The sequence below is a fragment of the Hakea prostrata genome, chromosome 2 (genome assembly GCF_041222555.1).
Source record: "Hakea prostrata isolate BN-2017 chromosome 2, UWA_Hpros_2, whole genome shotgun sequence".
Classification (NCBI taxonomy): domain Eukaryota; kingdom Viridiplantae; phylum Streptophyta; class Magnoliopsida; order Proteales; family Proteaceae; genus Hakea; species Hakea prostrata.
This window is the reverse complement of record NC_142601.1, coordinates 55854244-55870041: the sequence shown is the minus strand read 5'-3', so window position 1 is coordinate 55870041 and position 15798 is coordinate 55854244. Positions and strand designations below refer to the sequence as shown.

Here is a 15798-nt window from a genome sequence, read left to right as displayed (position 1 = left end):
ATGATTTTTAGGTTGCTTGTTGATCAAATCTTCTATCGCTACACGTTTTTCATTTAACAACGGTCGTCATTGAAGAGTTCTTAATCTCTTCTTTCACTTTCAGTTTTCAAGAGATTCTTTTGAATGTTTCTCTTGGGTGAATGTTTTCGAAAGAAACAGAGTATATGTTTGTAGGGGTGAGCCTTTAGATCTTTTTTTTTTTTTGGTAAACCAGAGCCTTTAGATCAAGATATTGGTTTCGTATTGAACGCCAATATGTATGTATCTACATATATCAGCTGATTATTTAAAAGGTGCATTTTTTTTTCTGGTGAACTATCGAATTCAGACAAAGAGAGTTATTATAAACTAGTATCAATATTGACTATGATCAAACCCAGGTTACAAGATTACGCACCCTTCCCCTAGATATGATCTGGTTACTTGGGTAGCTGATCTGATTAATCATACAATTCGGATTTGGAAGGATGAACTGATTAGGGAAGACTTTTCATGAGGAAGATGCCCAAGAAAATTTTCAGGTTCAACTAGTCTATATCTGATAGTCCTCCCTATGAAGGAATGCTAGTTTAATCTGAAAAATTGCTCGGGCACCTAAGAAGATATGGCTAACTGAAAGCTGATTCTTCACTAAACCACCCCCTACCTACCTCCCCTCTCTCAGATTCCTAAGAAGACAGAGAGAAGTATATGGAAGTGTCAAGCTGCCCCCAAAGTCCAACATTTTCTCTGGAGAGCTTTAGCTGAGGGTCTAGCTACAGCCACTGAACTGAAGAAGAGAGTAGCCACTTGATGCTTGATTGCTTGCTGCCTGAGATGTGTAGTAATGGGGAAGAAACTGTACTAGCATATCACCATGAGCTATTATCCTAGCTCGAGTTGTTTGGTTCATATTTGAGTTGGGGGTTTGCTGCTCCACAGGATAAACTTTCCCTAACTAGCTCTATTTACACCTGGAACAAACTAGGGACTGACAAACAACAAAAACAGAGGATTCAAGGGATAGCAGCATACCTATGTTGGGGGCTCAGGAAGGCAACAAACAAATTTATTTCTTTATGGGAATCGAGGGGAAAAGAAGAAGAAGAAGAAGATGGTGTCTCCAAATTGAACACACAAGCTGGCTGCACTTCAGAGTTCTGAAGGCTGGATTGGTGTCATTATTCAGGGCAGTGATGATAAAGTGTTACTTGCTGTCTTCCTCCCTTCCTCAAAGCACTAGCAGCTAGGGAAGGTCTCCTACTTGTTGTCTTAAAGGGAATTGATAAGAGTGATTGTCAAGCCCTTGTTCATATCATGATCTCAGCTCAAACTCAGTATCACCTCACCTATGCTATCCAGAATACTGTAGAGGAGGACATCTGTTATCTTTCCTCTACATTTCAGTCTTGTGTTTTATCTCTTGTTCCCAGAGAGTGGAACACTGTAGCTCCAAAAGGCCTTTTCTTTTCTTCCCTAGGCTGGATGAATTGGTCACTTTCCAAACCGTCGCTTTTGGATCTCTGTAAACCTGACTCCATTCATTATTCCTGCGCGGATACATGAAGCTTCTCTAATACCCAAAAAGAATACAATGACCATAAAAATGATGGATGAGCAGGTAACCTTTTTCTTTGTTCTCAAAATTGTACTGCTTTCAATGAAGACTAATACCAATGATTTTAAAACATGAATGGTTGTTCTATTTCTTTTCATCCATGGTGAAGCTAGAATCTCTGGATAACACTCTTTTGTTTAGCATATGATACGATTTTCTCAATCAATCACAATCGATTGTGGGTTGGAGTTACTTTGTAACACTGGAGTGCAATCAAAGGCTCATATAATCAACCTTCTAAATTACAGCTGCAAACGTTTGTAGCTTAAATAACGGTATCCTATACTGGGCATCTTCCTGAATGCTCTTACAGGCTAACCACTCACTCCCTTTGCTTCTTTAATCAATAAAACCCAATTTATACCTGAAGGACTGCAGATCGAATCAATGTGACTTTCGCCTTCACCTGCAAGTGATACTTGATAGCCAAATGCCCCCTGACAGATCCACCATGTTACCATAATTCCAGAAGCTTTTACATCTATCAAACAGACTAGGAAGTTGAATGGTAGATTAAAAGGCAGAAGAAGCACATGGATTTCACTGAGATTTCAGGTCGTGTGGAGAAACACACCAAAATGGAACCCAGTGCAGCAAAGGCATGCAACCATGTCCCAAGTCCCCCAACTCGAAGCAAATGCATTCCAACATTTTAGCCACCAGGGCTGTTGAAGAACCACGCACCTGGGCTTCAATATCAATATCCTACATCAAATGGGGTCCAGAGATTTCAATCCAAGGGGGAGACTAAGCCAGCTTTAATATCAAGATTCTGCCTTTTAACATTTAGGATAAGCAACTGCAGAAAAGTAGACAATGGGAATGCAGGTTTACAAGCAAAACCTCGACCAGGAATGAATAACTTGTTAGTACAAGTGAGCTTTTGAGTGCCATCCACATCCAGTAAGCAGCCCTTCTCCACTGCTTATTTTGGAATCCAGGCATCCAAGCACCACCATCATCCACCATTCAAGGAAAAACCCCCTAAACCCAAATTACACCCCCCAAAAAGCCAACCTGTGAACATGGTTTACTACATTTCATCTTCTCCGCCGAGAAAATGAAAACCAAAAGGAGGCAAGCACAGGCATTTAAAAGAAACAAAGGAAAAGCGCACTGCTAAACTAAATTTAACACGCAATAGCACTTGCTGTAGGTGTTATGAGAACTGCTGTATTTCCAGTCACCGGTTGCACACTGGCAACTGTCTCAAGACGCTCCCATGTCAGCCTCCTCTTTTCTGCTGCAACCCTTCTCTTCTCTTCTTCTTCCTCATACTTGCCCTGGCAAATTACAACCAGCTCTTCATCCATCTCAGAGAACATTTTCTTCAAATTTACAGTTAGGTTGAGAACCGCCTGGTTCCAATGGTTCCGTATGTTCTTCTCTAATGCTGGGTAGATGAGAGGCAGGATCACCTGCCGATTGTGTGCAATTAAACCAATGATATGATCATTGTTCCATAAAAGAAGGGCTCGTTCAGCTACCTGGAGAATGGGAAGAAAAAATTAATGTGAAAACAAAAGAAGGAAATGTAGGTACAATGACAATAACGAACTACCACAGACACTGAAGCAACCTGTAGTGCTACATTCATATGCACATCCATTGAAATCAACTATCCTCATATGGGTGCAAGTAATATAGATGCCATCTATACACCTTCCCATTACATATAACACTGAATGGAAACCAGATTTATGACTAAACCACAATGGAACATTGTTATTAATATAAGAAATTTTAATAGATCTCAGCAGTCCAAAATTAATGCCTACCACAATGGAACTTTGAATATTGCTGGATTCCATAGAATCTGGCTTTGATTTACAATCTAGGTTTAATTGAATCTGGTTCTCTAAAATCAGATTTGCAACAGAAAAAATGTTTGGTTGGTCCAAGTCTAAAACTTAAATCTACCTAAAAAACTGTTTGGTTAATGTGGATTTGGGCTATTTAATATCTATTTAATAACCCTGATTCCAGATTTAAGAGTCTAATAGTCCAACTTTCACTGAACACATAACTATGTATTAAAGTATAATTTTTTATAAGATGCATTGAGATATAATTTTTTATTCTATAAAATGCATTAAATATATTACTCCACAGTTTAAGTTTAAAAATCATGAACTGAACTGTGTAAGAAATTATGATTGGGAAAGGACTGCAACTATGGAAAAAAGAAATAATGGAAAACTTAGATTTAGGAAGAGGATTAAACAGTTTTTATCTTGTATCCAAGAAGATAATAACTATTATCTACCATTATCTGACATTAATGCTACTTTCACTGTTTTAAACACTTATTATTCGCAAGTAATCATCATTAGTTCTTTTCATTTTTTCACCATAAATTGAACTGGAAGAAGCCCAAGACATTTCCAGTTGTGGATTTGCAGACTTGCAGGCCTCAAGCAAGTTAAATTGAGGATGATTGCCTGCAGTGAAATTGTCAAGGCCAAGGATGCCATCGCCACAGCGCTTCAATGTGGCCGATTCATGGGTACCAACAAATCCTGCAGCACCATTATTAACAAAGTACAGAATGGCCATTGCATGAGTGAACACGAGCAGAGGAGCAGGCACACTTCTCCCATGCCGGACCACCCCAGTTAGATGTACGAAGAGTTCAGCGAGACAAATCAAGCGATGGAGGAGGAGGAGGATCCGAGGAAGAAGATGAGAATCAAGCCAAGAAAAATAAATGACCAAAAGGTAAGCTTTGCTAAAGAAGAATGCCACCAGAGCGATGAAGGAAAGATGATATGTCCATCATGAACTTCCCAGACGTCGATGGAATGTCGTCGAGATGAGAAATCAGCTTCAGCTGTGACATTGAACCCAAAATTGCCTGCAAATCTTCGAAGCCCTTTCGAGACCCTTCCCCTCACCCTTTTACCAATTTCTTCCTCAAACGAAAACCGATGTCAAGAGGGTTAGGGTTGAGTCTTCAAATTCTAGAACCTATTCTGATGTGGTTGACAGAGGAATCCTTGGTTAGATGAGTGAGAGAGAGAGAGAGAGAGAGAGAGAGAGAGAGAGAGAGAGAGAGAGAGAGAGAGAGAGAGAGAGAGAGTTGAGAAACCTTCACGTTGGAGAAGATCGAAAGTAGAATGAGCTCATTCATTTTCAGCGAGGTTAATGTCTTTTATACCGTGGATTAAAAAGTAGATTCAATCTTGAGTATAGGTTTTGAGACATCTCGGCTTTGGATCCATTTTAGTGTAAAAAGTATATTTAAGTGAACCATGTGATTCTAGTGAATCCACTAATTTTTTTTAACCAAACGGTTTTTTAAATCCTAAATCATGATTCTATCAAAACTAGTTTTATAGAATCCAACAGCCAAACACTTGCTTGAGGAAGTCCTGGTGAAAAGGATCTCCGAATCCATGGACTTGATAAGAATGACTAAAGTTGAAGTATATCCCTTTATGGGATAATCAACCATCAGTATAACCACAAAACAAACAGCACTGCAATTCAGTGATCCCCGTTGATCAATGATTTGACCAAGACAAAATTTCCTACGCATCTGCTACAGTTACAGACAAAAAGCAAATCCCAGTGCTAAGTAAGCAGAAATGACAATTCAGAGAATCCAACAGGATACCTCCCATGCTCCTGTAACCTAACTACTACATATGCACTGACTGTCCAAATATCAGGTAATGAAAACCAGTTTCAAATAAAAAAGCTAGCTCATAATAAGATCAAAATACAGGGAAACAAAACCAGAATTTCGAGAAGTTCAGTAACATAAGTCACTAGATTATCAGAATAGACCAGGCTTTAGTCAAATAGCATATCATATTAGAGGAATCAGCCTGCAGAATTTGACGAAGTGACACCAGAATAAAGACATTTAGAAGAGAGTCCAGGTGCTATTAGGGGAGAGAATAGTGGTACTAAATCCACTGCCAATAAATTAGAAATCTCAGGATTGGTAATATTACTTTAGACAAATGTCCACAAACCTCAGTTTAGAGTCAAATCATAAGAGCAACTTGTATATGCTAAATGCAAAATAACAGAATGGCTTGCTAGTGGTTGCATAGATATAGATAAACTCTCAGAACAGAACTAGAAGTAGCCTAAATAAAAAACTAATGAAACTAGCCACTTCAATGATCTAAAAAAGAGTTGAAACAAGTCTTATTCTAAGTTCTCACAGAACTACCAACTTTTATTTCAGCTTCAAGTGGATTATTGGAACTCCTACTGGATCAAAGGTCCATCAGGCATAGAACTCAACCCGGGTCTATTTCCACTGAAATAAGCCTACTTCTCGTGATTTATATGCATCACCAGGCAACAGATGATGATGATTCATCATATCCGCAAGCAGAATTCAAAAACTGTATCTGCAAGTGAAATTCAAAAAGTGTATAACCTTTTGACTGAAGTTAATAACACTGTCAACTAACAATGGACAAGCCTCCGTCGATTCTAATACAAATCAGATGGTCATTAGTCAGAAACAGCTGAAACCAGCTAAAAACCCTGGAAAAGAAAATCAGGAAAAAGAGGCAACAACTTCCCTAGATTTTTATTTCATAATTCCTTGGTCATATCGCTTTGCAGATTTTGCTACAAGAGGTAAGCCCCATGAATTTCCTGTCACTTCACCAGCGAAGTGAAGGGAAAAGACTGCCCAAAAGAATGATTCTTCAAGTGCATTCATGACAAAATCAATTCTATGAACCATGCTTCTGATACAGACCCAGGAACTCAAGTTTAATGGCTGACAAAACATAATTCTCGTGTTCAGCCTGACTAGCAGGAAGAGTGCTTTGCAAAGCTTAGCTGAGAATCTTTCTTATAACTGCATACATGGGAACTTGGTGAACAAAGCAACATGTGAGAGAAGCAAGTCCACAGAAATGGATAATAATAAAGGAAAGACAGCTGATCAAGGAAAAACTGGAGTTAACTTCCTTAACGAACACAATATAACAGCTAATTTAGTTTTATCATTTTATCATTATTATGTTTTCGAGTAAGAAGCAGCTAATATAGTTTCAACCATCCAAAATGTTGATCACCAGTAAGACACAATTACGCAAAGAGGAAAATACGACTCCAAAATACAGTCACTGAGATAAAAATGTACTGTCTTGAATAAGTGTATGACTCATGCTAGAGAATCCAACAGACCATGTATGTATAATCCAAGTTGATCACAGAGAGATACTAACAATGAAGGTTGATTAGCAAAATTCAAACCACTAAAGTTTACAAAACCACCATAAAGTAAAGGATCAGGAAAGTCACCTGAAAATGGGGGCTATTAAGACAAGAACCAATCCGCCGAAACAACGGAATCATGATCTTCTGGAATTCTGCCACGTTTGTAGCTTCCAAAACCTCTTCCAATTCACTCAAGAACATGACTTCCTTCTGACTATTTGTTACTGGCCAGTACTTTAACAATCCCTTGATTACAGTAATCGTCAACTTGGGTTCTTTCTCTATAAATTGTGTGAGGCAGTAAGACAACTGTTGGAGGTAAACACCCACAGACTTTGGTTTATGCAGAGGAATCAAAGCCCTCCATAAAAACATCTTGTGTTCTTCCTTCAGTGGTAACGCAAACCCACTAATTACACTACCAAATACCTCCAGCAACTCAGCAATCCCATTATGCCGGTCCGTCTCAAAGACAAAACGATAAAAGATATTGCTTACAGCCTTGCGAATGTAAGGCCTGTGAACCATAAACTTCCCATAAATCCTATGTAGAATTGTTTTCAAGCAATCACGTTCTCGAGGATCCTCAGAATCGAAGAGATCAAGCAATCTCAGGATAAACGAATGATTAATGTACTTCTTTGCTACCTTGGAATCTAGAGAAGTGGAAGTAACAAATCGAAGTAGTAGGTCGTACACAATCTGCAAATGTGTCCAAGCAGGATCAAACATGGGTTCTTCATCATCTGCCTCACCACCAGCAGAATTGGACCTGTAGTTAGGAGGAAATACCCTAAAGAGATTAACTGCACACATTTTACATACTGCAGCAATTGCCGGCTCCGTGAACTTAGCTGATCCAGAAGCAACAAACTCAACGATCTCTATCAAAGCCTCACGCTTCAGATCTTTCTCCACAGTGTCCTTATTTGGGTCATTGAAGTCAAAAACCATACAGCAGAGGTTCAACTTACTAACGAACAGATTCTGCCTTTCCTGGTTTGGAACATCTTTGAAAGAAAGAAGAGGTTCGATTCCAGCCACCACACTAGAAGGGAAAACAGCCGAGGACATCCGCTTTATGGAATTTGATCGACCCGTGAGAGCAGTCCCACTGCTCGTTCTTTGGATCCCATTGCCAGATGCTACAACATTGTTGCCGGAAATTCCACCAGCAGAGTCAACAACTTCAGATTTCGGTGACTTCCGAGGGAATCTACTGAGGAATTGCTTAAACATGGCGGCAAAGTTGGAAGTAGAGCAAGCCTAGATCAAGCCCATAGCGCTCGATTCAAGAAAGAAAAGCAAAGCTACGTTCCTGTTTACCAATAAGAAGCCCTAAGCGCGTTGGTCACTCTCTTAACAGCAAAATCAGTCATTAAAAAGACAAGATCTTTACTGCAAATATGAAACAGACGAAACAATCCTGAGATAGATCTACATGGCATGCATGAAACTACTAACTAAACCTAAGATCGCAGACACTACAGATAGTTCTAAGAAAGGAAGATCATATTTTTCCAAATAGAAAGTCATAAAAAGGGAAGTATAAGAACCTATAATTTCCTGAAGAGGAGATTTCCTTGGAAGCAAAAGCAGCACTCATGCAAGGATGGAAACTAAGTAGAAACCTCATAAACACCAGTCTCGGGCATGAAACCAGCAAAGCTGTTCGTCTCTGAAGCCAGAATTAACGATTCAAGAAAAAAAAAACCACTTGACGAAGGAAGAAGAGGTGAGAGTGACATGGAAGTTGCAGAAATTGTCGAGCTCATCCACATAAAGACAGAGATTTGTGAGAAGATGTTTTGAGGGTTCTGAGCATGTCGAACAGTTCCTTCACCTCTTCCGTTCCATGAAAGATCAATGATGTGTCTCTCTCTCGATTGAAGAGAAGAAAGAGGTGCCAATTTCTGAGAAATACAGGAACGTTACCAAGCAGCAAAAAATAAAGTAGAAAAAATGATTTACGAAAATTTTTAAAAATTAAAGTGAAAGCTTTTGGGTCATCTGGTGGGATTGTGGGGTGGAAAGTAGAAATTATTCTTCGAAATTATAAATAGATATAAATTAAATTAAATTAGAATCCTTTTCTGAATTTATAAAAATTAAAATTCCTGATATGATTTATGAAATATGTAAATCACGGGTCTTGTCTAGCATGCGCAGCGGGTGTCGCGTCGTAATGCTGTTGTGATATCCGTGTAAAAATGTAATCCGGTGGCAGGCGACACTGCACGGCCCGTTCAGAGATCCTCTCAGACAGAAACAGATAAGGCAGAACAGGGAGAGAACAGAGCCTCGAGGTCCAACTAGCCCACAAGCCCATAGGCCCAATAAGTGATGCCCATATCTTATCCATTTCTAACGTATGTCGCATTAATGAAAAGGTTGAATTACATTTATCAGTAACATTGTTTTAATAAATTTAATTATTAATTTTTTACATGACTTATAAATGAATTTTAACCATTAGATATGATGTTGGGACACATATCATTCATCGATAAGAAAAATGGATGTCTATTTCTGGAAGGAAAATGGATTGAATGAATTTTCATCACTAAAGACTTCTTGTCGGTGCTTACTCTACACGAATGTGGAATGCCTACTTACACTCACCTTGACTATGCTATAATTTAAATATAAAACGGACTCCGCACCTTAGTTTTAAGGCAATATGAACTCTGAGCTAAGGCATTGCTGCATTTGTCTTTTGCCAGCCAAGCAACCTTTCGAGGCTGAAATGCCCTTTCAATTCACAATCAGATAACAGTGGGCCAGTGGCATGGCTATATTTTATCCGTTGGTATAACCACAACAAATACAATACAAGCTGTCGACATTTGGACGCCTTGTAAAGTGTTACACCAATATCAGAATCAAAACAAGCTAAAAGAGTATCACTTGAGGTGGTATGTACATATCAAATAAAGGCTCTTTTATTATAAAGATGAACTATCAATTCTGATTTAATGGAAGTAAAAGAATGAAGAAAAAAAATGCAATTTTTAGGGCTAAACGTTAGTACAAATGCTAACAGAGCTGCTTGAAAAACAAGAACCTGTAAAAGTAATCTCATTCAAAGAGAAAATTCGAAAATATCAAACACTGATGGTCCACAGACAGATAATCTTATCCTGTGGAAAACAACATAAGAAAAGTCAAACTTTTGTACTCTTTTGGTACTTTTTTGTCCAACCTCATTTTTCATGCAATAGATTTCATATTTGTTCATACAATGTTTACCTAAAAATAACAAGCATGGCCCATGATTTGTCTACATAATGTTTTATGTTTTTGTCAAAAAAATGAATCGTCTTTAATATTGTATACTGAAAAGGATAAATTTAATTTTAAAATGAATGATGATAAAAAAAAAAAGTTAATTACCTTTCAAACTTCAAATTAATATATATTTATATTATTTTTTTAGACATAATACCAGTCAAATAAGTAAGTAAACATTTAATAAAGTTCAACCTTCAAATGTAAATCCATGTGGCATTTTAAGTAAAATGAGGTCCCCTACTCATGTGTCAAGCTTCAAGTGAAATGGACTAAGTATGTTACAAAATCTAACCTTCAAAATTGACTTCAAACTTGTTATAATATGATTGGAAACTAAAAACCTTTTAAAAAGAGCCGACTATCGTAAATAAATGAAAAACATATTAGTCTGGTCTCTAAATTTGGTAATTGACAAATCCAGATAATGTCATATTATCCGACATTCATAACTATTTGATTCTTTTGAATGTGACACAATTAAATATATATAATAAAAAAATTAATTTTTTAAAATGTTTTTGGTGAAATGTCATGGAGTGCATTTAGACTATATATCAGTCTTTGAGTATTGTATTGGTCAGGTAATTTTATATCTCATATCGAAGATTATATTATACTAGCATTTTGAAACTAAAGATAATTTGTATTTTTTTTTTTTGGAAAGAAACTATATCTTTCACTAGATATATATATTTTTTAAATTAATAAATATATAATAGAAAAATATAGATATTGGATTAATCATCAAAATTTGCAAATATAAAAATAGAGTAGATGGAGGGGGAGGGGAGTCATGAGTGGGCCCGTGATGTAAACATCAGATCAAGATCAATCAATGTTCTCAGTGGGGCCCAGCATGTTTATCATCAAATGGGCTTGTTACATGCACGTTCCCCGACAATGATAAATGGCATCCACGTGGGAAAGTTACATCTTTAGACAAACATTATTTGTTTTCTATCATCATTTTATTCTTTAAAAAAAAATCATTTTATTGAAAGATTAATATTCTCCCCACGAGGAACATTTCTGAACCGGCGGTCCAACCGGTCGGTACAAATTCTGATCTGTTCCATGGAGTAAGTATCCTAATTTTGTCAATTATATAGATAAGAATTGGTTTAATCAAATAATCGTTGGTTCAAATGGTTCAAGTTTTGAAACTAAAACCTAACTATTTGCTACTTTATATGTATATGATTGGAGTTAAAGTGACGAGGAGGAGCTTTAAAGCTTTATGCTTTTGTCAGTGACTGAATTTTACGAAAAGCACCCGTGCACCGAAAAGGGTCGTGCAACATGTAATAACTACTTCACTGAAGTGCATATGGACATAATTACAACATTGAACCAACCATATACACATAAAGGACCGGTGGTCCATATATGGTTCAATCAATTTTGGACCATTTAACTGGTTCATTAATTAAAAATTAATTTATTTCTTATATCATATTGTAGTGGTTCATCGGATCCTATGATGTAAATGAAAACAAAATTATTGTTAGAAATATTAATTTATTAATAGGGTTTTCTTTAAACTAGGAAAAGTAACATGTGCATTATATTAATTTTACTCTCAATGGAACATGGACCCCACTTTGATTATTTATTTTTGATTTTTAATTTACTTACCTTGACCATTAACAAATAACAACTAACTACCTGAAACTGTATTAAATCTAATTAACTAATCAAAAATTGTTTCTTTGGTGTGTCATATACATAAATGATACTATTATCTAATTCCTCATTGGTTGTAATGTATTGATTTCCTTTTAAGGAAATCCTCTGCCGGTGTCTTTGTATTTACTTTACTGTCCCACCCACAAATCCATACTACCTTGGGCTTTATCATTTAAGGAAAGAAAGCCCAAAATCAAAACCTTGAAAAAGCTACAAACCTACAAGCAAAGCAAAGCAAAGCAGTTATAATTTGGCTCTACTCCTACCGTTTGGTAGACTACATTGTGATATAATGGCTCACCATACATAGAGAGCTCCTCTTGTTTCTTCTATGCATTAACTTCTTTAAAAGGAATTAACTTAACAACCTCTTAATCAAGTTTTCAGAAAGGACTTGAAATGGACTTGAAATTGGGTATTGAACTGGAAGACTAGACCTAGTTCATGATGACTGGCTGAGATGATTTCCTTAATTGCTTGATCAGGGAACTAACCCTTTAATTAGTTTGTTTAATCTTGCCTTATGGGGAAGTTCTGTGACTACCAAACATTAGGTTTGTACCTAATTGAAATGCTAATCCAGTGATTTAACTTGCCACCAAGGGCAAGCAATAGGGCAACTCAACCTAATCCCTGTCTTCTTTACTGCTTTAAGCATGGTATAAGCACATTTCTCTTTAGCCTTGCCTGACTAAAAGGGATTACACTGCAAGCATGGTTGTAAAAGCTAACCTAATTAATCCAGGAATGCTAAACTAGCACAACCTGAATCATGCAGTCATGTTGCAGGCATGGTTGGTTTAGATTAAGTCTTAAGTGGAAAATGGATATCCATTCAAGTAAACATAGCTTAATATGTTTTCTCACCTACGACGGCAGATTTCGATGTATTGGTCGGTAGACTATAGTTTTAGACTTGTAGCGTCTCGACAAAAATTATTTGAGTAAGAATACGTTAAGAAAGATGCTCACCAAACTTTGTAAATGACGTCATGAAGACTCCGAGGTTTATTAGCAAATAGTAAGTTTTGAATCTTCTTTCAAACCGGCGGAGAACCAAATCTTAGCGTTTTTCTTATGGTTTCAAGCTAACCTCATGTTGGGTTTGTGTTTTTCCTTTGCTTTTTTTTTGTTTTTGCTAAAAGGTCAATTTTATTAATAAGCGGAAATATAATAAGGTATATAGAGACGTATCTAGTTATCCCAACCCAACTAGAATATTTATCCTTTTCTTTGAAGAAAAATAACATTAGTTCTATTTTGCTTTCTCTTTATAATATTTTCCTCTAATTTTCATCCAGTTCCCACGCATCATTGTGTTTGCAATTGCAATACCTAGCGATAACTTAAGCATTAAGCTTGTTGGAAAAATACTAGAATAGGGTTTTACTTGAGACCCAAAACAATTTAAATGCTAGGTTGTGAAAATCTGAAATAAATTTCTCAAAAAACTAAAATCACTGTGAAAGATAGTAATCTAATATAGTTCTTAACTTGTTCTTTCATGCTCGCAAAGAGATTGATTCATGCAAGGTGCCTTCTTCTTAGCTTCCAAAACCTTCAAATTTTTTAGAAATTGAATGAACTCATTCATGTCTTCTTTTCATTTTTTTTTTATATAAATATATGACAATTAACATAAAAAATTAGACCTTTGAAAAGACACATGTAATAAATATATCCTTCTTCTTTGAGAGACAAAAAGTCTAAACCTCCACTCAATAAATCCCCACATATTAGGGTTCCAGATCTTCACTCAAAATAACTATAAACAAAGATTAATGATTTTTATCATATAAAAAACGAATTAAAAGAAGAAGAAAAAAATTTAACTCTTTGAGAATCAGAAGTATCTGTAATTAAATTTTGAAAATATAAAGAGCCGAAACTAAACATCACTGCACCAGTCATTCAGTAGTATATGGTTAACAGGGCAGGTCTCTCTTATTTCTCTATTGCTCTCATTGGATTAATTAACAAAACTCCCCAACAAAATAAGATTGAAAACAAGGGGGTAGGGGGTTTAATATTAAGTCTCTGTACATGTATTCTTATCAATCTAAGAAATCTTCCATGGCTTCTTCTTCCTCAGCTCTTGCTGCTGCATTTTGAAGGCGTTCTTGGTGCTGCAACATCAACCATAACCATATGATGTGTTAACGATGATATCTTTGACAAAGAAGATAAGCTACGGAGAAATTAATTAAGAAAATTATAATACCTAATCCAATTGCTTCTGTACTTTTCATCAATCGAATCCTCTTGCATGAAACGATGAACATTCTGTAAATCCAAAAGAAACAAACAGATTGGTAAGAACCAAACAAAGAATCATTGAAATTCCGGGAAACAGAGTCACAAATTTGAAATTCCGTTAATGAGAATCGAATGGAAGCAAACACGAAATTCATGAGTTTAGATCGGGAGATCTTAAGAAGATTTAACTAGTTGATTCTGTTAAACTATTTAAACCTAACATGTTAGAAGATATTTATGGAAGTAGAAAACGAACCAGAATATTCTTAACTAGATAGACTACTTTTAGGAATTAAATATAATTAATTTGATGAATTTCTTCACCAATCCCTGAGGTTAGTTCGGAAAACTTACTTCCATGGAACGTCTCCGACTAACATCCAATCGCCATCTTTATCTTCGTAGGTCGGAACATATTCAGTTCCATTAACAGGATCCACAAGTTTCTTCTCGTTCTCATAATTACCTATAACGAAACAATCAATTTCAACTCGAATTCCTTCCTTTCTCATAAGCGCTTCAAATTGACACCAAAATTGGGGGTAAAAAAAGAAAGAGATACTTACAGATTGTGAAGCAAGTGAACATCTTCTCCAAAGCGCTCAAGAGCTGTTCATAGCTGGAATACAATTCCAAGTCTACCTTACGTAGGTACGGTGCTCCATCAACGGCAACCTTTACGTATGTACAGCTTTTCAATACGTTCTTTCTAAACGATTTCACCGGCGGCCATCCAACTACCTGTGTCCTGAGAAAAGTACCACGAATTCAACATCAATTTTACAGAATTCTGAATCTAGTCTCTAAAGAAACAATCAAGAATTCTGAATTTCAAAAAACAAATTGAGTTCTTCTTACTTCTCTGCCGGTAGTTTTCCGGCGCCGGAGTGACCGGTTTCCGGTTGATCTTTGCTAGAGCTTCCGAGGTTCAGATCCACGGTTTCAGAGAATGCTCTCTTACTACTGTTGTTCTTTGATGCCGTCTCAGCACGAGAATCTCCCGGCAAAGCTAACGTCAGCTCCGTTTCCTTGAAATTCAGGCCGGTGAAAACTGCCGCCGGCAAATTACTCGCCGTCTCCGATGACATTTTCGTCGCTGCTTTGCTTTTCTTCAAATGCGCTCTTTCTGCTCAGGTAAGCTAGATTTGGGCGATAGAGTTCCCTTTCGCCTTATCCCTTATGTGTAATCTTTATATTGTCAATGGAGAATCTCAGTTACGAAGGATTTCCAATCAACCACTCGCTATCTTCCACGTGGACGTGTAATAGCCGTTGCGATTTGTTCTGAGGGTCCCACCAGTTGGAGCTGATTAGTAATGACGAATGAGTATGTCTATTATACGGACTGCTTTGGAGTTTGGGTGGCCTCTTGTCGCTTAGATCTGTTTCAGATTTTCTGCACAAGAAAAAAAAAAAAAAAGTATTGCTACCGTGTATGACTCTGTAGAAAACGGTACCACTCTTTAACCGTTAGATTGGTATCCTCGGCTAAAGGTTCTGGGAAAACAAGTGGGGACACTATGTTTGTGGGTGATAAGGTTGCGAGTCAACTTTTGCGAAGAAGTCCATGTGAATGAAAATAAATTTAAAAAAAAAAAAAAAAAAAAAAAAAAACACCGATGGGACCCGCGACAAGCATGTGAGCTTGTTGGCATGTCGGTAACGTGTCTCCCCCTCTTAACTTTACAGCATTAAAAAATAAAAGATGTGAGAGACCGACACGTGTGAAGACTAAACCAGTGGCGCACGCGGCTTTTGGGAAATGGAATTGCCGT

At 36.9% G+C, this 15798-nt stretch overlaps 2 protein-coding genes across 2 annotated transcripts; both read right to left on the bottom strand.

The window, feature by feature from the left end:
* Positions 1 to 601: 601 nt before the first annotated feature.
* Positions 602 to 8770, bottom strand: LOC149025023 (serine/threonine protein phosphatase 2A 57 kDa regulatory subunit B' kappa isoform-like). The gene is made up of 3 exons (XM_089145219.1): positions 8347 to 8770; positions 6875 to 8108; positions 602 to 3084 (listed from the first exon to the last, which is right to left on the bottom strand). The coding sequence occupies exons 2-3, from the start codon at positions 8027 to 8029 to the stop codon at positions 2728 to 2730; spliced, it is 1512 nt and encodes a 503-aa protein (XP_089001345.1). The 5' UTR covers positions 8030 to 8108; positions 8347 to 8770; the 3' UTR covers positions 602 to 2727.
* Positions 8771 to 13687: 4917 nt separating this feature from the next.
* Positions 13688 to 15188, bottom strand: IAA15 (indole-3-acetic acid inducible 15). The gene is made up of 5 exons (XM_089143054.1): positions 14882 to 15188; positions 14590 to 14771; positions 14378 to 14489; positions 13989 to 14050; positions 13688 to 13893 (listed from the first exon to the last, which is right to left on the bottom strand). Exons 1-5 carry the CDS (start codon positions 15109 to 15111, stop codon positions 13856 to 13858), a joined length of 624 nt encoding a protein of 207 aa, XP_088999180.1. The 5' UTR covers positions 15112 to 15188; the 3' UTR covers positions 13688 to 13855.
* Between the last annotated feature and the right edge of the window lie 610 nt (positions 15189 to 15798).